The sequence below is a fragment of the Mus pahari genome, chromosome X (genome assembly GCF_900095145.1).
Source record: "Mus pahari chromosome X, PAHARI_EIJ_v1.1, whole genome shotgun sequence".
NCBI lineage: Eukaryota > Metazoa > Chordata > Mammalia > Rodentia > Muridae > Mus > Mus pahari.
In genome coordinates, this window is record NC_034613.1 from 118,809,814 (window position 1) to 118,835,935 (window position 26,122).

Sequence of the window (26,122 nt, forward strand, 5' to 3'; positions counted from 1 at the left end):
TCTGTGATCCTGCTACCTCAGCCTTCCAGGTGGCAGAGATTATAGGCCTGTGCTACCAGGTCCAGTTCACATTGTGTAATTTTGAGTATTGACAGAAACTGACTGAAATAGCTATCTATTTCATGGAAACATTTTTACCCGAAGTGAATCTTTTCAGTTCTAGTATTTATTCTATTCATAAAACTTACTACCACTAGTAGTCATTTAAAATGTATTTATTTTTCTGTAACATGAACCCTTAAATGAGTTTATGAGTGATCTGGAGAACAAAACCCCTCAGTTCAGTCACTTAAAATCTTTTAATCAGTTTATTTTCATTTTTAGGACATTATATTAGCAACTTGGATGAAATACAACAAGTGAAGAGCTAAAAAGGCTTTTATTTTGCTTTAAAGACAGAAAACTACACCAAACAGGTCTAAATCATAGGCTAAAACAAAACAAATGATAACAATCAACAGGACACGTAGGTATGGTGGCACTTGGAAAACTGAGGCAGGAGGATTTTAAGTTCCAAGCCAGCATAGGCTACAGTGAGATCTTGATTTAAAAACGAATGCACTGAGGTATCTGTATATTGTCAAAAGTAAATGAATCACTGGACCTTACCCATAATTCAGTGCTGGATATATAATCCAAGAGTGTGGCACATGGTTGGATCTCTAGTACCATAAGAAAAATAAAGGCCCTAATTAAATCTCCAATCTGTAAAAACCATATTACATTCTGTGAATTCCCGAAAGATACTTGCTGTAATTTATGGTACACTTAGGTTTTCATTGTCCATATTGCCCTTAACAGGTAAAATTATATCTCAAGAGTAGATAGTAAATTCCACTGGAGACTTTACAGGATCCAGCACTTTCTGTGAATGGCCACAAAAACCCAGTAAAGACTGGGTGACATGTGCATTTTGGCAAACAACTGCCCACAATTAAGCTGCAGTAAGAAGTTGGTGCGTACTGGTGATCGTATGTAGAATCTAAGGAAGACAGAGATTATACACACAAAATCAACACCAGTGAGCAACTGCCTGGGCAATGGGGTTACTTGACTCTGGGTAAGCATTATTACCGGCGTGTCCAGATTTTATTCCTTTCTGAAAGAAAAAAAAGTATACTTTTCTTCACAGTATTTAAATGAAAAATAAACGCATGCACAAATTATTGCAATCAAAGATAAAGTAGTAACTGAAAATACTAATCTACTTAATATCATCAGAATTCAGGGTTAATGAATAATCCAAAAGGAGCGATTTGGAGTGATAGTTATTCAAAGGCAGCCTTCATGGCTTCTTGCTCCTTGCGACGGTACTCCTCAACCGCATTTGCAACCTCTTCTACCTTCTTCTGCATTACGCCTAGAGTAAGAAAGGCATACAATAATTAGTCAAAGTTGCATTCTATGGATGCAGTAACACACCCTCCCCTCAATTATGGCATATGGAACCTTAAAGCACAGTTTTAATAGGGTTAAGTTTTAGAAAATCCGAGAGAGAAAATTCATCAGTTTGGAAACTGTAAAAATAGTGGATGAGAATAATCTTCATTTGTTGTCTTTAACTTTGGGTCAATAACAGTCCACCTTAAATTTGTGAAAGGATTAACTGTTTTTACTCATTAATGTGCAAAAGGACAATTCAGGGTGCTCAATACATTGAACACATAGATTTTGGTAGGTCTGAGCTACCCATAAGGCACAACAAGTCTTGGAGAATATTTACACTTCTATTCTTTCCTGATTATTTATTTACCTTGGTGGTTCTTAAGTTTGCTCAGGGGCAGTGTACTGCAAAATGTCATTAATAGTTACCATATCAAATAGTACTTTTCTGTTAGGCAAAATAAACCGTTGAGGGAAGTATGTTAATCAGAGATTTTCTACAAAAATGCACAAATAGAACTGTTCATTAGTCATTAGTGTTTAGCAGGGGATAAAAAATAGTTGGTACCACCAAAGGAAAGGAAAGTTTTGCAAAATAAAAACTAAAACTTAATTGGTCTACTTCATTTCTTTCAGTCATCCGGAACAGTCTTAATGTTTACCCAGTTTTTAAAAAGCATAATGCCTCAGTTTATCATATAAAATATATACATTCTGCAAGATCACACTCTAAGAGTGACTAATTTAAATCATGGTTATCTGCTGAAGGGCCAGAACAACAATGAATAATGAGCCTGACAAAATAGATCTCTTCTTTTAGTTGTGATAACAAACTGCAGGGTGCAGATTTCCTCCCTTAAATAACTGTGACGGAAGCATAAGCAAGCAGTTCAAGCCATTAACTTCAGACTAGAGACTATGTCAACATAAGCACAATTTACTAATTTACTGATTGATACATACTAAAAGCAAAGGAGTACATTTATAACAATCTTAAAAATCAATAAAATGTCAAGAAACACAAGTCATCATTATTAAGAGAGGCTTACTATAAACAGCTTGTCATGTCTTCTAATTGAATTCTCAGGACTAGTTCTGAATTAACTCACTTTAAATGTCTGAGGCCCTTCATTCATTAAGAGCAAACAATGCACATGGTACTTACTGCTCAGAATCCTGGTCCCAAGACCAGCATCATTGATTGGTTTCTATCAATATATTAAGTTAATATATCATAGTAGAAGTAGAATTTCAGTAGTAGTCACTTGGAAGGAAATAGACCATTCATTTTTTTGCATTATTAAAAAGACACTCTATAGACAAAAATAAAAATTCTATCACTAAACAAAATGTAAACTATCTACAAAGACAAGAAGTAGATTCAAGGTTTCCTGAGACTTGCTTGGGATAGGAATGGATGGTAACTACTAGTAGGCCAATAGGAAACTTGAGAGCAAAGGAAATGTTCAAAATTTGAAATGCTATTGGTTTGTACAGCTCTACAGACTTATCTAAATAGTCAATGGCAATGACTATGTATTATGTATTAAAACTGCAACAATCTGTTTTCATAAACACAGCCATCCTCTTGCTTCAGCCTCCTTAAACCTGGGATTGCAGACATGAACCACATTTAGCCCTTGAATTTACTTTTGTGCTTTATCAAAAATCAGTTTGGGGTAAGCTTGAATTTTTGTTCCTGAGGTCTTTATTTTGTGGATCTTTTTTGTCTTTCCCCTTAAACACACACACACACACACACACACACACACACACACACACACGCTCACTCACCCATAGCCTCCCCGAAACAATAACAATAAGTTGAATATACTGTTCTGGTTACATGCCAGGGAACAAATAAACTGTAACTGTCTATTAAACCCTAAATGAAATCAAAACCTAAGATCAGAGCTACATTTCAAAAATACAGAAAAATTAATGCATAATCTCTACGAAGAAGTTAAAAACTGTACTTTGTATATCATGCCAAAAAGGATCATTCTGACAGTAATGTGGAAACAAACTGAAGTAGGGGGAGAAGAGAAAGGGGGAGAAGAACACTAAGGTTTCTGCCAACTAAACTCCCACATCTGTAAAATAGTTGTAAAGAGGTAGAAGAGCTAAGCACCAACAAAACATTAAGTGGACAAAGAAGGGCGCGAAACACTTTAAAAATTCCAATGAGTTTTGCGCCAAATATGGACTTGGTTGGACTAGATCATTCCAAATGGTGTTCAAAGTAGAGCAGAAAACAGGATGTATGAGTCAGAAGCTGAGCATCCCTCTTCTCTGTATCTTACCTCTGAGTAATGCTCCCTATTCAAGCTCTGAAGAAGATTTGCCTTTGACGACTGAACAAGCTAAGCTCTAGATCAGAGATATCAGATCAAGTCAAGGACAGGCATTCGGTATTGAAACTAGGGATAAAACAGAAGTTCCCCTAAAATAGGGACTAAAATACCCATGAAAGAAGTGGCAGAGACAAAGTTTGGAGCTAAGACGAAAGGATGGACCACCCAGAGACTGCCCCACCCGGGGGTCCATCCCATNATCAGCCACCAAACGCAGACACTATTGCATATGCCAGCAAGATCTTGCTGAAAGGACACTGATATAGCTATCTCTGTAAGGTTATGCCAATGCCTGGCAAATACAGAAGTGGATGCTCACAGTCATCTATAGGATAGAACACAGAGACCCCAATGGAGGAGCTAGAGAAAGTACCCAAGGAGCTGAAGGGGGCTGCAACCCTATAGGTGGAACAACAATATGAACTAACCAGTACCCCCTGAGCTCATGTCTCTGGCTGTATATATAGCATATATAGCCTAGTCAGCCATCGTTGGGAGGAGATGCCCCTTGGTCTTGCAAACTTTATATGCCCCATACAGGGGAACACCAGGGCCAAGAAGTGGGAGTGGGTGGGCAGGGGAACAGGGTGGGTGGAGGGTATAGGGGACATTCGGGATAGCATTTGAAATATAAATGAAGAAAATATCTAATAAAATAAGTTTAAAAAAAAAAGAAGTTCCCAAGAGCTTAAGTATGCAGCCACAAAGGAGCATGGAGTGTCTACTTCCTGTTCTCTGCCTCTGAGAATGCTGGTGAAGCACGGACCTAACAAATCTCCAGTCAGAAACAGCAAAATTCTTCTCCAGAGACTTTGACCCCCTAGACAGAAAGTCTAAAGATAGTGGCTACAAGTCCTTCAGTGACGGGAAAAGAGAGGAATCTAATCATATTATCTAGCCCACAGCAAGTTCGCAAACCCAGCTACAAAATGTTTCGTGTCGCTTTCTTAAATATAAGAATAATTGTGAAGAATAGAGAGTGAAACAAAATGGAAAGATGAAAGCAACAAATTAGGAAGAGCAAAGTAGGTTTTTGAAAAAAATTAACCCACTCAGGGATGATACTGAATCTAAAAACATGAATGAAGGCTACTAACTTTGAGCAGGTAAGCTTGTCATGTGACAGCAAGCTCGTGAGACGTAAAGGTTATTTGCAGAAAGTAAAAATCAACCAAAGTTTGGAATAAGAAGTAGAGTGCAGATCCAGAAAAATTAACAAAACCCATAGAGCCACTAGGAAAGAATAAAAAATGTAGATTAGTTCTGGGAAGCAAGCATTAGATTAAGTATATTTCCAGAAAGTGGAACAGAGAAAACAGAAGCAAAGAAATTAGCAGAAAGCTCATTTAAGAGCACAGCCTCAAACAGAACTGAGTTTCTTGACTCATTAATATCAGGCTCAGTAGATGAAACAGATTCACATCAAAGCATATCATCCTAAATTTAAGTATTCTGAGAAAGAGCTTAAAATTTTCAATAGGGAAGAAAAAAAAAAACCAAAATGAAGAACTTCAGAAAAGGTTCCGAATCACAATGTCCCTCAGAGATGGAAGACAACAGATTTGTTTCTTCAAAAGTCCCGGGGAAAATTATTTCCAAGCTATCATTCAATACCTAATATTATCAACCAAGTGAGCTGGTGGGACGCATATCTTTTCAGAAATGCACAATATCAAAATATATGCTGTACACTCTCTCTGGAAGCTGGGGGGAGGGGAATATGTGCTATATTGGAACCAACAGAATGTATCAAGGGATCAGAAATCAGAGCCACAGAAGTGCTAATAACAGTCCTGAAAGGGGGACTTGAAGTCAAGTGAGCAACAATTTCAGAAGGTACAAGAGGAGGGCTGAAGGGATAGCTCAGTGGTGGAGGATCTGCTTAGCATGCATAGGTTCTAGTCCAACCCCAGGAACACAACCACAAACCAAATAAACAGCACAAAGAACAGACAGTAGAGATGACGGGACCATGGAAGAGACAGGTCTTGGAAGTTGAACTAGGTAATTTCAATTAAAGGCAGTGATTCGGATAATGACTTTCCTGATAAATATACAGAAAACTAAGCAAAACATAAAATTTAAAAGTAGACAAAAACTTGTAAAAACAAAGAAAATAGAGTGTGTTGGGCTGTGAACAGCACCAGCATGATCATAATTAAAATAATAATGGTCAAAGTGAAATTTATGATATTTGTGCACTGTAAGTTGGTAGAGAGACAATATAGGAAAACTAGGACATAATAAATAGTTTTTGACCAAATTAATTTAATTTGAGGTGCCTCTAACATATCTGTGTGTGAATGTTTCTTAATGCAGAATTTTGACAGTGAAAATAAAAATAACCATTTGTGAAATGATGGCTGGAGATGACAGCCAGGGTCAAACGTACTGTTGTTTAAAAGAGAAATGCCCTTTTAACTGAATACCATTCAAATCAAGGAGAGGTCTCAAGTCAATAGTCTAAGTGCCTACCTTAGAAAACTAGAAGAGGGACAAAGTCAACAGAAAGCCCGCAAAGAGAGGAAGTAGCAAAGACATGAGCGAAGAGCAGTAGGCCTGTAAACCAAATCACCATCAAGAAAAATCAATGAGCTAAAACGAGAATTCTTCGCGAGAAAAAAAAGTCAATAAAATTAATAAACTTCAGGCAAGAGGGAGAAATTTAAGCACCAAAACCACAAATCACCAGGATCAAAAAGAAACAGGACATAGCAGTGCAAAAAACAAAACAACAACAACAACAACAAAACCTACAAAACTATTTTGCACTTACAACTCAACAGCTTAATAGAAAAGCACCGATTCTTTGAGAAACAGAAAAGCTTTTACAATGTAACCAAGGTAAAATATACAATCAGAATAGTTTTAGAAACAAATGAGACTTTCTCCCTACAAAAATACCCAGGCCCAAACAGTTTCACTGAAGATCTATCAAACATTCAAAGAAGAAAATATCATTTCCCCACAAATCCTAAGAACTAGAAGACAGGGTTGATGCCAAAACCAGGCAAAGACAGTACAACATCAAGAGAAAACTACAGACCTATCAATCCGCAGAACACCTCAGATATCTCATATATATAAAAGCTTATAGCAGAGTATTAGAAAAATAGATCCAAAAGGGTTGATTTTTATTCCACACTGTGTATGGCTGACTCTATTTAAAAAATAACAATGAGTCCAGTATGCAAACAAATTAAAAATTAAATAAAAAGCTCTTGTAACAATTGATAACCAAAAAAGCATTTGATAAAATCCAGTACCTGCTTATGATTTTTTTTAAAAAGTCAGCTAATTAGGAATAGATGAGAAGTATGAGTTTGATAACAATCACCCACCAAAACCCTATAGCTTATATCTTAAGACGAAAGACTGAATGCTTTGCATGTATGATCAGAAATGAAAGCAATTACTAAACTTAGAGCCCTGTGACATTTAAGGAGAAAGACACAAAAATCCACAAAATAAAGACCTCAGGAAAAAAAAATCAAGCTTACCCCAAACTGATTTTTGGTAAGGCTTGAATGTAAATTCACCAAATGTGGTGGTTCATGTCTGCGATCTCAGGTTTAAGGAAGCTGAAGCAGGAGGATTGCAGTGAGTTAGAGATCAACTTGGGTTAAGGTGTCAGAACCCTTCTTTCAAAAGGAAAGCAATTTAGACTACAAGATGACTCAGCAGGTAAGAGCGCTTGCCAGAGAGAGCTGACTCCAGCATGCTGTCTTCTGACTTTGGCGTGTGTGTGTGTGTGTGTGTGTGTGTGTGTGTGTGTGTGTGTGTGTGTGAACACACACAATATAAACAAACAAGCATAATTACAAAAGAAAATAAACTCATTTGACCAAGGATAGCTTTTTCAATAGTATTGGATCAACTGAGTGCAGGCAAAATTCAACAAACAAAAAGCCATTGATCTAAACCTATTATACAAAACAAAACCAAAATGCACCACAACCTTCAAATATAAAATGTAAAAAGATGAAACTTTTAGAAAAAAAATGAGAGAAAAATCTTTGGGATGCAGATAATAAAAGCAAAACCAAACACTGACAAATTGCCTATCATCAAATTATGGGACAGACTGGGTCAAATGTCAATGTCCTGATTATGGTATTATTATACTACAGTTTTGTAAGATGTTATAACTGAGAAAAATAAGATAATAATAAGTAAGGTTTCTATATTATTTCTTACAATTCTGTGAATCTGAGTTGACCTCAAACCCATTTCAGTAACAAAAGCCCCACACATATGCGCAAGCTATTTTGTTATTGCTGTTGATACAGGTTTTTTTCTCTATAATTGATGCTGGCCTGGGCAACTCTCTCAGAGGCTCAGGATAGCCTCATACTTATGGCTCTCCTACTTTAGCCTCCCTAGGTATGCCACATGTTAAGGTTTTAGCTATTGCAGAACATATCCTATATAGGACACTAGGCTGCTTTTGACAATAACTTTGACATTTAGGAATTTAATATAATCTTTCCTTGTAATTCAGAAAAGGAAAGTGAAGAGAATGGGGAAGAGGGGATATGACATTATCCTCTGACTAGTCATAGCTACTTTTAAGACATTCAGTTTACTAAAATTCAAGTAACAGCCGACTGACTATACTTCTGTTCTTGGTATATACTTCTGAATTTAAAAAACCATTTCTGGAAGGATACCCCCCCCCGTCTCGGTGCTATAGTAAATATTAAAGTGATGAGAAGACACTATGCTTGGTGTAGTTTTTTGTATCACTGCTTGGAATTTGAACTCAGGTCCACAAGACGGCACAGCAAGCACGCATACCCACCGAATCATTCCCCAGCCACAGCACGTGCGGTTTCTAATGCCCGTGGATGCTATTTCGAGTGTCTCAATATTCTGTGATGGTAAGTAAAAATGAAGGAAGGTTTAAATAACTTCTCAGAAGCTAAAGCTTATGAGATTTCATAGTTGGCCCTGTTTTGTTGACTCTCTCTAACAGTGTTTTTCCTATTAATGTACCTGCTTGTCAAATGATATAAAATTTTTGAATAAACAGTGTATAATCCATGCATATATTGAAATATCACACTGAACTTCATTGGTATGTATAATGGATTCATATTAATTAAAATAAACTAAATGCTGGCCCAGCAAGATGGCCTGGCAGATACAAAGAACTTGCCACCAAGACTAATGACATAATTTAGATTCCCAGAGCGAGCTGACTTCCTCCCTCAAGTTGCCCTTTGAATTTCACAGAGTCACCGTGGAATATACAGAGTCCCTCCAAATTAATAACAGCAATTTAAAAGCAGCTAAGCACCGTGGAAGGCTTGTAGTCCCAGCACTGAAGAGGCTGAGGCAGGAGGAGCACCATGAATTCAAAGGCAGCCTGAGCTACAAAGCGGAGACAATGTCTCAAAAATAAAGTTAAAATAAAATAAGCACTGTGCTGAGCTATAATTGGTACCATAATGGTAATTGTTCCTTCAAACACTGGCATGCTTAACATGAGGGCCATCTATCTACTATATGGGAGGCTTAACTGAAGAAAAGCCATCAGGTTATTTCATATTTGAGTTGTCTCTTGAGCATGGGCTCCAAAACAGCATTATCACAAAGTTCCAGTGTGTGTGTGTGTGTGTGTGTGTGTGTGTGTGTGTGTGTGTGTGTATGTATGTGTGTGTGTGTGTATATATGTATGTATGTTTGTATGCATGCATGCATGCATGTATGTATTTAGTCACTAGCAGGAGGAAAACTGCTTTGGAGGAAAAACCCCTATCTTTCTCACAAACAATATAAATTCTGGTATTTGTGAGTGATTTAAATTATGTTGCATATAATTCATGTGGGGAAGCTCTCCAGCTTGAGGAAATTCACTTGGGCACAAAATGTACATAAGTAGGATTAGTGAGAAATCTAATTTTGCAGGTGTATTGAGGGTATGTCAAATCTGGATTTACATATAGAAAAAGAATTCTGAGAATTCAACTTGGAGAATGTTAACCACCATACACTATTTCTTAACAGGAACTGAAGATTTACTTAATTCTAATGTTAGTCCCCTAATCTAAAGTACAGGACATTCTTTGGAATTAAGGGAAAACATCTGTTTTGTCTATAAAGAATAGCAGAGATGATCAAGTGAATCATTTAAATAGTGGAAAGACACAAAATACCGTTCAGCTGACCGCAATGGGAAGACTTAAGTGTCCCTGTGGAGTTTAAAATACACATTCTACATGAGCAAAGTCCACTTGGGTGGCTTTGTGCAGCTGCTGCACAGAGCGAGCACAAGCCATTCAATTTTCAAGTATCTGAAGTGGAATGTTCAATTCCAAAACATAAGAGATGACCTTACCAATCCACCAATGTCACCAAGATTGCTCAAAGAATGTAAGGAAAGGCAGAGGCAAAAGGAATACCCTCAGTCAGTGAATCTGAATTGGAGCCTAGTCCAGAAGTTGAAAGAGGAAGAGGACTCAGTCTTTTGGCGCTTCAGCATTGGATGCTCTTCAGAGAAGAGAGTTGAAATAACTAATAAAATATACTGGTTTTTCCTGTTTGTTCGTTTTGACACAACACAGGCTAGCATTAATCTACTCACTGAGTACTGAAAGATGACCTTGAACTCCTGATTCTTCTGTCTTTACCTCAAAGGTGCCTGGATTATATGTTTGTACCACGATGTCTAGCTTTAATTTTAAAAAAAGTTTATCTGAAACAAGTTATCACTATTAGACCCCCTTGATACTCCCTTGGTACTCACTGTGTAGATGAAGCCATTCTAGAACTCACAAGAGAGCCACCTACCTCTGCCTCCCAACTGATGGTTTTAAAGGTGTATACCACCATGGCTGGTTAATAAAAATAGTTTTAAAACCACTTATTGTCTGAATCAAAACCAATTGAAAAATCTAACACTAAAAAAGTTTAATTTGAAACTGTCACCTCCAATAGTAACTATTAATCTTGCGCAAAACTAAAGCACAACTATAACACATTATGCAAAATAGTTATTCTAAGATGACCCTAAAAGCATTTTATTCAAGAGTTCCTTAGATGTGGTTGATGACTAAGAATATTTAGTATAGAAAGTAAGATAGTCACAGACATGGGACTATATTTTGGAAATATAACAAACCTCAAGGCCATTTTAATTACTGCAAGGAGTGACTCTTTCTGCTCTCAACAACAACATAAATGTGAGAATCCATAGAATAATTATGAAGTTCTACTCTTTAGGAACCTGAGATAGTTACAGATAAAAATAGATTTAGTCTTAGAACCTTGGGACACCTCATGAAAGAAGCCAAATGCCACGATACTACTGAAGTTTCAAATAATAAAGTGTTTTTCATGGACTGCTCCTTTATTATTGTGCTTTTTGGTGATTACTAATATGCATGGTGATGATGACTTGGTGGTATACAAAGCAACAAGAAACACGGATCCCTTATCCCACCTCCCTGCCCTGCCACAAGTAGCTCCACATACTTAAAACAAATAATAAATGACCTCAGATGGAATGCCAATTCTGTTGTAAGTGGTCCCAGAGGAGCTAGAGTTGCTGCAGCTTCAGTGGCTGCCAACTCAGAAGACAGGTGTCAGACTGCAGTACTATCATCAAGCCAACCTTGAAATAATAATAATAATAATAATAATAATAATGCTCTACAATTTTTTTAAAAAGGAAGATGCATCTATGGCTACCATCCACTCTCAATTATACTTGTCAGGTGAAAAAAAAAACACCCACAGATAATGTCTAACAGTAAATAAGCCTCACATTTTAGACCCTGCATGTATTCAGACTTCCCTTAATTTGATGGTCTCTGATCCCTTTTTATTTCTGCCCTATCCTTCTGGACTGTTGTAGGAGTTAGAGATCTAAAGGAGCCTGGCTTGCCACATCTTTGTTGATGTTGAAAAGTTCACTGGACAAGGAATGTACTGGGTTAACATACTTAAAGTGTATGGGATGTTCAATTTCCAGTTTGTCTTGATTTATTTCATTTATTTTTCTTTTGAAATACAATGGACCCTTTGGAGTAACTTTAAATTCATGGAAAATATTGCCCAGATAAAGAGTCCCCATATATTCAATATAATCAAAAGCTCTACGGTCACAAGCCTCCCCAGTTACCAACATCCCAAATCAGAGCAGTGCACTCATTATCACTGATGAGCTACCACTACCATCCAAGGCCTATCCTTTACACACATGCTCACGGGCAGCTTTGTTCATCCTACGGGTTTTAGCAAAGGTATACTAATAGGTATCCATCATTAAAGAAACGCAGAAAATATTTTTACAGCTCTGTGACTGCCTATTCATCACCACACCCACTACTGGTCTTTTTTGTTTTGTTTTGTTTTTTAACTATCTTTACAATTTTGCCTTTTGCAGAATGTCATATATTTGGAATCACACAGTATATAGTCTTTTCATTTTAGCTCTTCTCAGTTAATAATATTCATCAAAATCACTTTTAAAGAAATGATTTTTCAGTTAAATGTGTGATCTTTTTCATGTAACAGCTGCCATGTTTTATGATGGAAAATTTTTGTGCCAATATTGTAGATATTAAGTCACAAAAACATTTCCTGGAAACCTTTTAAAAGAAAGATTTGATTTTTATGTGAGTTAATGATTTCTTTTTAGTAAAATATAATATTTGTATTGCCGGAAGAACACACTCATTTATTTTTCTATAACTGCTCTCTGAAAGTGAAAAACAGGACTAATCTTAAACTTTCAGTCCACAGACTGTTTCAACAGACATGAACCAATTAGCTATTAAAAAGGAAAATAAAGATCTTTGCTCTGGTACGCCCAGGCTCCTGTCATTGCCGGGGAGAAGGCAGACTGCAGAAGGGACACAGCTTCTGGGACAGACCCTGGTTCTGGCTCCAGGCATCCGGGCACCAACCCCACCAGAGGAGAGGTGTCCCCTGGGAGCCCTCTCACTGCCTGAGCTGGTAAGGGAGCCCCTCCTGAGGAAAGGTGGCCACACAGGAGGGCGCTGTCTGCCAGAGCAGGTGAGAGAGATATATTGTGTCCAGGGTGCCTCGGAGTCTAGCCTGTGCAGGTGAGTGTACAAACTGCAGAGGCAACAGACACATATTCTGGGACAGGCCCCGTTTTGGGCCTACATCTTCAGCCAGGAGGCAGATCTGAACGCCAGGCCTCTGTGCACCTTCCCTGCAAGAGGAGAGCTTGCCTGCAGAGAGTAATCTGACCACTGAGACTCAGGAGAGAGGTGGAGTCCCAGGACTGCTGACAGAGGCTAACAGAATCACAGGAGGAACAAATTCATTTTTGACAAGGGAGCTAAAACCATCCAGTGGAAAAATGACAGCATTTTCAACAAATGGTGCTGGCACACTGGCGGTTATCGTGTAGAAGAATGAGAACTGACCCATTCTTATCTCCTTTTACAAAGCTCAAGTCTAACTGGATCAAAGACCTCCACATAAAACCAGAGACACTGAAACTGATAGAGGAAAAAGTGGGGAAAAGCCTCTAAGATATTGGCACAAGGAAAAAAATTTCTTAACAGAACAGCAATGGCTTGTGCTGTAAAATCAAGAATTGACAAATGGGACCTCAAAAAATTGCAAAGCTTCTGTAAGGCAAAAGACACTGTCAACAAGACAAAAAGGCCACCAACAGATTGGGAAAGGATTTTTACCAATCCTAAATCTGATAGNGACAAAAAGGCCACCAACAGATTGGGAAAGGATTTTTACCAATCCTAAATCTGATAGAGGACTAATATCCAATATATACAAAGAGCTCAAGAAGCTAGACACCAGAAATTCAAATAACCCCATTAAAAATGGGGTACAGAGCTAAANAAAGAATTCTCAACTGAGGAATACTGAATGGCCGAGAAACACCTGAAAAAAAATGTTCAACATCCTTAGTCATCAGAGAAATGCAAATCAAAACAACCCTGAGATTCCACCTCACACCAGTTAGAATGGCTAAGATCAATAATTCAGGTGACAGCAGATGCTGGTGAGGATGTGGAGAAAGAGGAACACTCCTCCATTGCTGGTGGGATTACAAGCTTGTAAAACCACTCTGGAACACCAGGGCCAAGAAGTGGAAGTGGGTGGGTAGGGGAGCAGGGTGGGGGGAGGGTATAGGGGACATTTGCGATAGCAATTGAAATGTAAATGAAGAAAATATCTAATAAAATAATTTTTAAAAAAGGAAAATAAAACAAAAAGAAAAAAAATCCTCTCCTGGACAACATAATTAAACCCTGCCATGCTGCCTTCCTTGATCACCTCATTTCCTGATATGAAAAGAAAAGGCTTGTTGCGTGAGGAAGGCAAAAAGAAGCTTGAGCTATCAAGTAACAACAGGTTTTTCTCATTCTTCAGCTGAGTCCATCTCCAATGAAACCCTCTAGACCCTTCCTAATGCTGCAACCCTTGAATGCAGTTCCTTTTTTTTGGTGACCACCAACTTTAGAATTATGTTACTTCATAAATAATTTAGCTGCTGTTACGAATCGGAATTTAAATACTTTTGGAGCTAGAGGTTTGCCAAAGGGGTCACGCCACCCCGGTGGAGAACTGCTGCTCTACAACCCTGCTCTGCTTCTTTAACTCAAATGAATCTTTAGCAAAAAAGGAATTCTCAGTAATCATCACTCTCTACTGTCTTATTCTTGCTACCAATTTGGACCGAGAGCTTTATCCAACACTGAAAATTAACATCCCACCCAAAATATTATCATTATTTTTCCAACCCTGTCTTGTACATGGTTAAAATTTGTTTTTATATCTAATGAGACCTACATTGTTCAAAAAGCACACCAGAATTAAAAATACTGTTTTTCACATAAGGAAATCTGGATCCTGATCCCAATTCCTCTATGACTAGTCTTAGCTTTGTGTTCTAAAGAAGCCATTAAACCTTTCTGGGTCACAATTTCTTCATTTATATAAAGTAAATCCCTTGCAACACTAACAACTTTAATTTTATAAAGGAAACACTGGCTGGGAGCCTTGCGGTTTCATTTATGACAAAGAGGATCCCCACCAAGAGAAAAACCACCGCAATTTTTCTTATAACCTAAATTACCTTGTAACACCCCTTCAACTCCACCCCAACAGTACTGTTCACTGTAGAAAAATAAGCCACACACAGGATAACTTGAATAATCTCATTCCTTGTCATTGTATGGTTATTAACATTTCCCTACTTCTTAGCTACTCTATCAACTTCTCAATGTAAATGGTATTTAATGAGAACCTACCTGGAACGAACTTCTTTAGATCCAATTTAATAATAATTTAATTTAACAGCTACCTTTGAACCCCATGACCTTTTTTATCTCCACCCCCATACAAAAACAGCACAAATTTTAACAACCAGTACCTAGTTCTTCCCACTATCATTTACTGACTACCAACTATGGATTAGGTACTATTCAAAGACAGCTATACACTGCTTCTTTTAATCTTCTAAAAGATTAAGGGTAGGTGCTATCTATCTTTTGTTTTTGATAATGAAAATAAAGGTTCCAAGAGACTAGTGTATGCTAAAAAGAGGTAATAACTTGACCTCAATTGTGTGTGTGTGTGTGCCACTAATCAATATATGGAGTGATACATTTTAGGAGTACACAAATATCTTATTCCTTAATGATCTTAAACATCTTAAACATTATAGTTTTACCATTTATTGATGACCCTTGCCTGAATCAGCTACTATATAATGCAAATGCACAATCATGATTTCCCTATTGACTTAAACAACTAAAATGCTGAATTTCATGCTATGTAACTTATACCCCAATAAGACTATTTCTAGAAAGTTAACAGAATAATCTGCAGTCTTTATTTGGTTCTTTTTCCGCTGGCATATTTTTCTGCCAAGAAATGACTATTAGTTGAAAGAGTTTATAAACAAGGAATGGTATTCAAGATAAAGATGAACTTAAACATATCCCACGAAGAACTTGTAATTATAGTTTCCTAATTCTATCACTATCTACAATTATTTGTTGGCATAATTCTGCTAAGATTTGTCCCCTTACATTTCTCAATTTTCTTTTAAAAGGTGTAATTGTGACTTCATGAGGTTTTGCCTTTAAAGTATTATAACCTTTTATTGCTATTATTTTTATGTTCAAAGCATCCTAACAGTGTGAGTCCCATGTAGTCATCTTATGTGTTAGTGGCTTTTTGTAAGTGTGTTGTTGCTTCTCTCTTAACCCAGCTACGCTCCCAAATAATTGAAACTGGACTAGCATATTTATTTTACAGCTTTAAGGCACAACAACTAAGCAGTATTACTCTATGTTAATTCTTTATGCGTATCTGGCTATTTCCCAGTGAAAATTTCCAAGCTACTTGCATTTTATTGGTTTCTCTGTTCCAGGTGTTTTCCCATACTCTCTCCTGGACTCTCTCCCTAGGGCAAAACTCTACTTCCTTCCTCTCCTTCCTCTGTCCCCTGCCTAGGAGGATGTCTAGCCCTATTCTTTCCCCTGGTCAGACACTGGCCAATCAGCTTCTTTACTGGCCAATCAGGGAATAATTGGGGAGTAAAGTTTTGCAACCAGATATTGGGGGCATAGAAATCAGCATTTGAATAATCTGGGGATAATCTTTACACAATGCACGATAACATTATGCCTATACTTCAGTTCTGTTAAAACATTATTAGTATTAGAACAATGTTCGCTTTCTTGCACATCCCAAGTCTCCATGTATTTCTCTCCTTCAGTCCTGAGATCAGAGACCTCCAAGAAGAATCACTTTCTTTTAACAGGAATTATCTATAGAAACCAAGATCTTAGTGCTAAATCATTTCATTTATCTGTCAGTGTTTCTAAGCCCTTTACATGCACACAGCAAAGAAATCTAAGTTCATTACTAGTATTTGCATTTTAAATTTATATGGATATATCAGAAAAATGACTTGTATCTCATTTCTTAATATAAATCCTAATTTCTATTGACAGTAATATATGTATGTGCTTGGTTTATTTTGCTATATCTATAAAGTGGTCATGATATTTGTTTTATAATTCTGATGCTAACAATAAAAGTTATTTTAAAAGTTTACTCATTTTTATATTTAATTTTTTTCATCCAATAAGAATGCACTACTGCACCGGGCATGGTGGTGCACGCTTTTAATCCCAGCACTCGGGAGGCAGAGGCAGGTGGATTTCTGAGTTCGAGGCCAGCCTGGTCTACAAACTGAGTTCCAGGACAGCCAGGGCTATACAGAGAAACCCTGTTTCAAAAAACAAAAAAGAATGCACTACCAAGAGCACTATACTCTGGGATGCAGGAGATGGCTCAGATGGTAAAGTGCTTGCTGCTAGTATCACAAGATCAGTGAGCTCCAGGCTTAGAGACTGTCAAAAATAAGGCAGAGAGGCACAGAGGAAGATATCCAACTTTGACTTGCTCAGTCTCTACAAGCATGCACACATGTGACCTACACACACATGAATATATGAATATATATGTATATATATATTCAAACAAAACATTCAAAAAAGAATGTTGAATTCAATAGTTATCTACACTGAGTTAGTATGCTATAAACTGTGCTGATTTGGTGGTGAGGAAGGCTTCAGTATTTGTCTTTCCATTTTGGGTCCAATTCTGAGTATATAAAACATACATGTTTTACCAAGATCAAAACTGTATGTAAAAGATACATTTAAAAGTCTTGTTTCATTGATATTGCCAATACCATACCTGTCTCCATTCCGTGTTTTCATTAATTTCTAGTCAAATTGTAGAATCTCTTCAGAGCTCATATGGGCATACACTGAACAACTCTTGAGTCAGTGTGATCACTGAAAGCACAATGTGTGTCATACATCTTCGTACCTACAACATTATGTATAAAACAAACTCCTACCTGAATTAAGGTTAATCCACTGCAGGGATTCCATATGAGCATTCAGAATTTTGCAGATCTGCTCCAGCTGAAAATACACCAAAGCCTTTTAGATTATGATTATTGTAATGAAGTAAACGAAAAAGAAATCAACACAGGAAATTGAAATTAGGAAACAACATTTAATTTTGTTCTGGTAAGTGGCGCATTGACAATGAACTACATATTAATGGTGCTTTGCTATTTCATACTTCTACACTAATTTTATGCATTAGTTCCATCTATTCATTTCATAACTGTCAAGAGTTAGATTTCTACAAGTCAATAAAAACCTGACAAGCTCAATATAAAAATAAAGGACATTAAGAAATGTTTCAAAAGAAAGCAAATATATCCATTTAAAATTAATAACATCAAAATTGTCAATCAAATCTGCATATTTTGGGGAATACTGGCTTGTTATGTAGTACAGACTGGTCTGGAACTTAATAATGTAGCCAGGCCCTTCCTCAGCCTCCTGGGTGATATGGTAACATTCATGGCCCCTCAAATTCATTATGTTAAAAAATGATAGCATTCAATAGTCAAGTATACGTTGATTATTCCTTACTCAAATGCTTGGAATAGAATTGTTTCAGATATTCTTTTCAAATTTTGGAACATTTCATTATATATAATGAAATATTTCAGATTTGGGAAGCAAGATTAAACATGGAATTTGTGTCATACATATCTTGAACATATAGCCTCAACGTGATGTTATATAATATTTGTATCATGCCTGTAATTTTGTGTATATGTTGATTTGTTTGTTTGATTATTTGTTTGTTTCTCATGTGCTACTTTGATCACTGAGCTACACCCAAGTCCAGCTATACCCATATCTTTTAACTATGACCCATTGCATGGGTGTGGACTTTTCTACTTGTGCATCATTTTTTTCACTGAAAGAGTTCTAGATTTGGAGCATTTAAAATTTCACCACTGCAAATTAAAAACACGCAATTTGCAAGTAGAAAAAAGTCGGCATGTTAATATACACTAAACAGTAATGTAAATAGGCCCAAATTTCCAAATGTAAATTTTCATGTCATCTATAAAGAGTTTTAAAATATTTATAGCATTTTACCCAGTATATTCTCCTTTCAGGAGCCTACCCAACTCTAAATGTATTGGTCGTTACAAGGCTATATTAGCCCCAAATTTGGAAATAATCTCTAACATTAAAATTTTAAATATATTATGAAATTCATCTCCAGTGAAATATCTTGGCAGCATTAAAACTCACATTGTCAAAGAATGACTAAAATTTTCAGAAAAGACCATGGAAACAGAAGGTAAAAGTCAATATATTTATGTTTCTGATTTTGTTTAAATAGAAGAACGTTTTTTTGTGTGTGTCAGCAGTGTAAAAAGACGAGAAGAAATACATCAATATAAAAGGGAAGGATTGGTAATACTGATGCTTTAATTTTCCTTATATAATTGGGTAATAGATATAATATGTTTGAGAAAAGTATAAGTATTATGTGGTCTCTCCCATTCATCAAGACACACACAAAAACCCACACACAAGAGTAATAAAAGTCATTAAATCCCAACACTGTGAATGCTGGAACACATAGCTCCTATTTTGTAATGTGATTGTAATGACCAGCACATTACCCATAGGAACATTATCATTCAGTAGGTATGATTTTTTTTTCTGTTCCGTAATTTATGTTATCTGAAAAGAGGGATGATCTCTCGCTTCCTTTGTCCTGCTATCACACTGTAATTACCCTTAACTCACTCATCTTAAACATCTCCATTATCCCTACCAGGAAAAATGAAAACAAAAGACTGTTTCCTAGTCACCAGTGAAACAAAATAATCGTGGGCCAAGTTGAGAAAATGACAAAGATAGATTTTATGAACTCTGTTGACACTTCTCAAATTAATTCAGCACACCAGGACTAGACATCAGTTCTGTGCTGTGTCTAAATCTGCTTATATTTATCTATGCATCAGAAACCTATCACAACAAAAACAATTCTAAATCTTAGAATTACATTCAGAATCTAATAGAAATGTACTTTGTCAACTCGTGATCATCTTTGTGAACACAGGGCAGATGGTAGCATCGGTAATTCCAGACTAATTTATATTTGTCGTTGTTCAATTTTAGATTGATGCTAAGTAGAGAATAGCACTGGTTTATGGCTGAAAGGGACTTACAGATCATTTATTCTCTCCTTGACATTTTGCAAAGAAGGAGCAGAGACCCAAGGAGATCATGTGTCAAAATTCTAATAGTTTCTCAACTATAACTGGCTGTCTTTTCATAATTAAAAAATTCGGTAATAATATGTTTGCACAGAAAGAACTGTCTGCATCTAACCGGACAAAGAGCTTGCTAGAGAATAATCGCCACTTATGTATATGTTATTCATTCTCATCTATCCAGATCTAGCCTCACTCCTACTTATAATTAATGAGAAAAAGCACAATAGAAGCTCCTACAATGGGAGATTCCTCTTAGCTTTAGTCCCATTGAGTGGGAGTGGGGGAAAGAGGACTTCATTTAGGCTTCTGGACAATAGGAAAAGATAGGGGAAATACGCTCTTTATAATTGGAGTACAGAAAATTGAAAGAGAACCCCCCCACTTCTTTCTTACTGCCAAATTGATTCACAGAATCTCAATTCTAACAGGATCCTCAGTCATACATTCTCATAATGTAATGTATTTGCTCTATGAACTAAATAGGATGCTGTGAAGCAGTTAGAAACAATGACATTTAACAAAAACAATTTCTATGGGAAAATGTTGTTTAAAATGTTGTTTAAAATATAGTTAAGTTACTATATTTTAAATATATAAATTAGAGTGCCTAAATATGTCTAACAGACCTAGACATATCTGTTCATATTTATAAGAGTAATAAATAATTATATGGTATGAAAAATTAACTAGTAAGTGAAAACAAAGTACCAGGATCTGTTTAATTATGCAGAAATTAAACCCTGAATAACATTGAGAGTCATTTATTTTACCCTCCTGGGAATAACCACAAAAACCTCACAACTGTAAATATTTACTGTCCCACTAATCATGCCTAAGGACTTCATATCTCTAGAGGGCAGATAAGGAGTACTCTGGAGAACAGGAGAATGTGACTAATTAAAAGACCCACAGAGGGCTAATTTTCTATGAAATCTTGGCTGTCTAAATCAAAAGAGCAGAGACCATACCTGTTCAGTAGCATCAGCAGGATGCGCCAGTGAATTCAGATAAACAACGATGTCCTTGAGATCCTGAGACATCCTTTTCAGCTCAGCATCTATAATTTCTGCCAATCTGTAACTGCAAAGGGAAGTGAAAGAGAGTAACAAGAGATGTTTTCTCATGTCTACTGTTACTGACATATAGAGATGAAATTGTCAACTAGATCTGTCTCGACTCCCCTACATTAGTTTCTAGTTATGGCCAAGGACATACAGTCTCACAAATTCAATGTTACCACAATAACCTAAGACTGCAAAGGCAATGGCTTTAGCCTCTGGCTAAATTTCTGATGAGTGTTACAGCAAAGGAACCCTTTGGTGGAACCAAAATGTATGCATAGGACATTTAGATAGATAGAAGACCATTGTTTAGCAATAGTTAGTAAATGTTGAGATTTCTTCAATGATTGAGAATACATAAACTTTCATAGTAAAGCCTTACATGATATACTATAGCAAGTAACAATGGATATTTTGAGAAACAAACTTCACAACAATAAAAGGTAGGAGATTCATCTAAGTTTAGTTGCAAACTGATCAGTGGCCTGAATTCTCAAATACTCTACTCAAACTGTTTATGAGACAGAGCAGGGGAGTAATGGAGAAAGGTTGCTTGCTTGATTTAGTCTGCTCTATTGATATGTTTATAAGAATTAAAAGCAAAGAGAAGATTTCTCAAACTTATTATCTATAAAATTAAAACACTCATTTAGATTCCTTGGTAACTATCCATTGCTTTCTGTGCCAAATCATTTCTATATAATTGGATGCCTAAACTGTTGAAAATCCTGGTGAATGTAGTACAGTAGAAAGGAGCAATTGGAAAGGAGTTAATGTTTCTAAGGGTTTCTTCCCCAAATCTACAGTTAATATATTCTAAAAACAACAACAACAAAAAACTATAGAATAAAGTTGAACACAGTGATACATTCCTTGTAATCACAGCACTTGCAAAGTATTGATAGGAGGGTGAAGCTTTTCAGGCCAGCCTTGGCTGTTACATAGTTTGTGCTGGATGAGACCTTCTCCAAGAACAGGTGATAAAAATATAGTATGTGTCAGGTATGGTGGTGCAAACCTATAATCTCAGTGCTCAAGAGGAGGAGGCGGGTGGATCTCTATGAGTTCAAGGACAGCCTTGTCTATGTAGGGAATCCTTGGCCAGCTTGGTCTACATAAAGAGTTCGAAGCCACCCATGGCTACATAGCCAGAACCTATCTTAAACAAGGAAATAATCTGTGTGTTGTGTGTGAGTGCGCGTGCGCGCATGCACACATGCATGCACGTGCATGTGTGTTTCACAGAAACAATGCCAAAGAAAGCAAAGAAAGACGTGCAAAAAGGAAAGAGAAAGGAAGCACAGAAACAGGACTAGAAATAAAATGGAGGCCAGTGCAGATTAGCCATACTTACCCACATTTAAAATTCTTACAAAAACGTCAACTGCAAGCCTTATAACAAATAAATTCAGTAGAGCACCTGCAAAAGCTCAGCTGGGCACTGTGATGTGTGCCTGCAGCTCCTGCTACTCACAATGATAAGGTGACAGAATCACTTTAACCCAGAAGTTTGACATAAGCCTGGGCAAAACCGCTAAGAACCTGTCTTAAAAACCAAGAAAAAAAATCCAAAGCATAAAAGCCCCATCTCAATTCACTAACAAGCCACTGACAAAGTGAGCCCAAGTTACTCGCAATTTAGATTATGTAGTATGTTCACACAACGTCTCTTAATGCTTTCTAAAGTGGCCTGATTATCAAATCACAGGTCCAGGGACAGAGTTACCATGGGAACCCTGACAGCGAACAGACACAAAGTAAAAACTGAACAGTACACAAATAAAACATACCTAGCCTGAAACCCTGACAAAAATCACTCCATTTTTGAAAGCCATAGTTCATCCTTAAATTACCAGTCTGTCTTTGAAAAATCAAGTAATGTATGACTAAAACCACTGTGTGAATATTAGGTTTAGCTGTGCCAATATGAGGCCAGAAATACTATAAATCCATAATACTATGACATCACAAGTAAGCTTTGTATTTCCACTTTAAGAATATACTTGACAAATACAAAAACTTTATAGTCGACAAGCATGAGCTTGAGATTAATAATAGTGAATGAAACACTATAAAACAAAGCTGCCAGAATGATTTCTTCATTTGCAAGCATCCATTAAGGATAAACATGCTACAGTCAAACAAGCTGATAAATACCAACTAGAACTTGCCCTTTTCTACTAATATTTATTTTCTACTTTGTGATTCAAGTTCTCCCTCCTTCTGCCCAACTCTTCCATCTTTATGTAGTTACTTACATCATCTCATACTCCTTATTCACATACATCATATTAAGAGGACCATTCTGCTCCTTCAAAAGCTCCTCTATAGGAGTCAACATTTGTTCCAGTTCCTTCTGCTGGAACAGGATAATATCCAATTCTTGTTCCAACCTGAATAAAACAAGCCAACAGAAGGGCAAATGCAAGCAATTTTGGGTAACAAATTAAATGCCAAAAAATAGCAAGGGGAAAAAAAAGAACAAAAGTATCTTGAGTTTTTCAACCAAAAATATCAAGGGTCTTACCTGCTCTGATCAATTTTCACTCTTTCCATTTCGTTGTGCAAAAGAGCAATCTTTAAAGAGAAATTGGAACAAAATTATATTGATGCTCAAATTTTCTCAAAAAATTTAGAACAATATACATTTTCTCAAACATCACTCAACTACCAAACACTTACTTCCTAATTCAGAAAGCATATTAATTCAGGAAAATGTTTTTAAGGTACTCATCAATATTGCAACAGGAAACTCAAGTCTGTTCTCATGTGCTTATCTGAAAGTTCTTGTACAATACAGTGAGATTAATGAGAATATCTTCTTACCTCATTACCAGACGCAATCAGTGCTTGGTTCCAAATATTGAATTGGTTGGCCTGATAAAAATAGTGTTTTTCTTGTTCTTGTAGCTGATAGTTCCAATTGTTCGCCACACTCTCCAGAGGGCCGTATGTCATCACAGGAGTTACTATTGAGCTAAAAATAATTTATAAAAATATGATCATATTTATTAAAGTATAATCATATTTTTAAACAAGTCTTACAGGAAGACTAGGGGAGAAAAGCCTTTGGGGAGATTCTCCAATCTGCTGCAAATTATAGCATGGAAAGATTATTTTAAAATATCCAGTTGAATTCTCTGAAAATTATCCTAAGCAAACTAGAGCAAATGAATACTTCTTAAGATGGCTACTAAATCAAAATATAAAGAGCTAAGCCAGGACCAGAGTCAGCTTCTGCTTTCCGTGCTGTCAGCACAGTGTGATGGAGGCTCCAGAAGCTACTTATCTAAGTCAAAGTGTGCTTCTGAGTAGTACTCACAAGAGACAAGGCATCCTTTAGCCACAAGGAACCCTGCAGAACTCCACCTCCACTGCTGATTGTATTAAAAGTTGATCGTCCATATTCTGTGATCAGGACAACTTGGGCAAACTCTGACTCTAGCAGGGATAGTATCAGTGGCGCTCAATGGGGGAAGTAATAGGTTAATACTTTCCCGACAGATGCATGTAGCATTCTAATTTCCTACTGGGGTACTAATGGGAACATATAATGCCAGGGTAAAGCTGAATCCTCTCTCAGAAGCAACAAGATTTTGTAAGAGTGGGTAAATCGGTAGGGCCTCTTCGTTTGCTCTGGTATCACAGGGACCCAGTAGGGAATCTAACCTCTAAAGACTGAGCACTTTATGACAAATTCAGACTAGTAAGGACTCCCATTTCCCCTGCTCTGGAAGTCAATTAAGACTTGGTGGGGAGTTTAACCTGCTAGCTGATGGGCAAAACCAAAAGTGGAGGCCAATCAAAGAAGGGCTATCCTCTTTCTTCCATGAGCCTTGTGTCAGCAAGGCCCAGTAGAGGACCAAGCCACTATTATACAACAGAGTATCCATGAGGCCAAACAAGTAGCATAAAGGTAAAGTAGTTGGTATTTTGCGTCCTCTGTCAGCATGGTACAAGTAATTGAAACTTTGCCTGCCCCTATATCAACTAAGTATTGAGTTAGCTCATCACTTGTCTCTTCCTCTAGTGCTCCTGGCCCCATCTGCATGCTGGGCTTACATTCCTACAAGAGCTAGTGACTTGGTGTGATATACTGTCCCACTTTCATGGGGAATGAGTCAGCAGAGCTCAGAGTTGAACTTCCACACCACCTGTGTGCACTGACGCAGTATGACTCAGGGTTCCATTTTTGCTAGGTTGCTCGGGGGCAAGGTTCAGTGGGAAGTGAAACATAAAAGCTCACCCACTCTTCGCACTACATCTCAACAGAGGGGCTATCTAATGAAAATGAAGATGATACAAATAGGACCCAAACACTCCTAAAATAATTGATAAATGTCCATGACACAATAAAAACGTTCCATATCAAGAACTAGGAAAATCACCACTCCAAAGAGAAAAGGCTAGGAATACAGATAAAAACACTAAAAGGTATCAGATGCCGGGAACTGTCTGAAAGGAATATTAAAGCAGCCACTAAAAATGTCTGAAGAGGGCAATTTTTAATCCTCTTGAAATTAAAAAATAAAAAAAACCCAAAAAATGGGGATTAAAAAATCAAGTGGAAAATATACAACTGAAAAATAAAGTAACTGGAATAATAAGCCCTCCTGAAGGGTTTGACACTAGAGTGAACTTACTGGCAGGTAATTTAAATGTACAGAATAAGGAAGAGAAGGCAGACAAATAAAAGCAATGCTCCAGGGCCCAGGAGGGCAAGAAGCAGAGATAAAAGGATATGCAAGTCCCAGAAGAAGAGAATGGGCCTGAAAACTTATTGGGAAGGAAAGTTGCAAACATCCTGAATTCAGGAAAAGATATAAGCATGTCAATTCTAAATGGTAAACAAACAGAACTAGGATGGTTCACAAAAACCCATGGTGTGAGACAGCTAGGATAGCCACTATGGTATAGAAAGGGCTCTAGAAAAAAATCCACAGTGAGACACAGAGTAATCGGACTTTTAAAAGGTCAACACACACACACACACACATTTAAAATCGTAGAAGCAAAAACTAGATTTAAAAAAAATCAACCCATGCTTCAAATAGAAGAGCGATTGAATGCTAGCTGACTTCTCATCTGAAATGGATAGGTTAGGAAGAAGTTGCACACTTGCAAAGTAAGAAAGGAGGAAAAAATGTGCTCATCATGACCTTAGTATCTTCACAAATGAAGAGGAAATAAAGATA

General features: G+C 36.9%; 1 protein-coding gene across 1 annotated transcript in view; it reads right to left on the reverse strand.

The window, feature by feature from the left end:
* Window positions 1-1,169: 1,169 nt before the first annotated feature.
* Nup62cl (nucleoporin 62 C-terminal like) overlaps window positions 1,170-26,122 on the reverse strand; it is a 58,654-nt gene continuing 33,701 nt past the window's right edge. The window contains exons 4-9 of the mRNA XM_021188742.1: window positions 23,754-23,904; window positions 23,455-23,504; window positions 23,186-23,320; window positions 20,835-20,946; window positions 17,623-17,689; window positions 1,170-1,360 (exon numbers count right to left, since the gene is read on the reverse strand). Of these exons, the coding sequence (XP_021044401.1) occupies window positions 1,269-1,360; window positions 17,623-17,689; window positions 20,835-20,946; window positions 23,186-23,320; window positions 23,455-23,504; window positions 23,754-23,904 (607 nt within the window). The 3' untranslated portion in view covers window positions 1,170-1,268. The remainder of the gene's footprint in view (window positions 1,361-17,622; window positions 17,690-20,834; window positions 20,947-23,185; window positions 23,321-23,454; window positions 23,505-23,753; window positions 23,905-26,122) is intronic.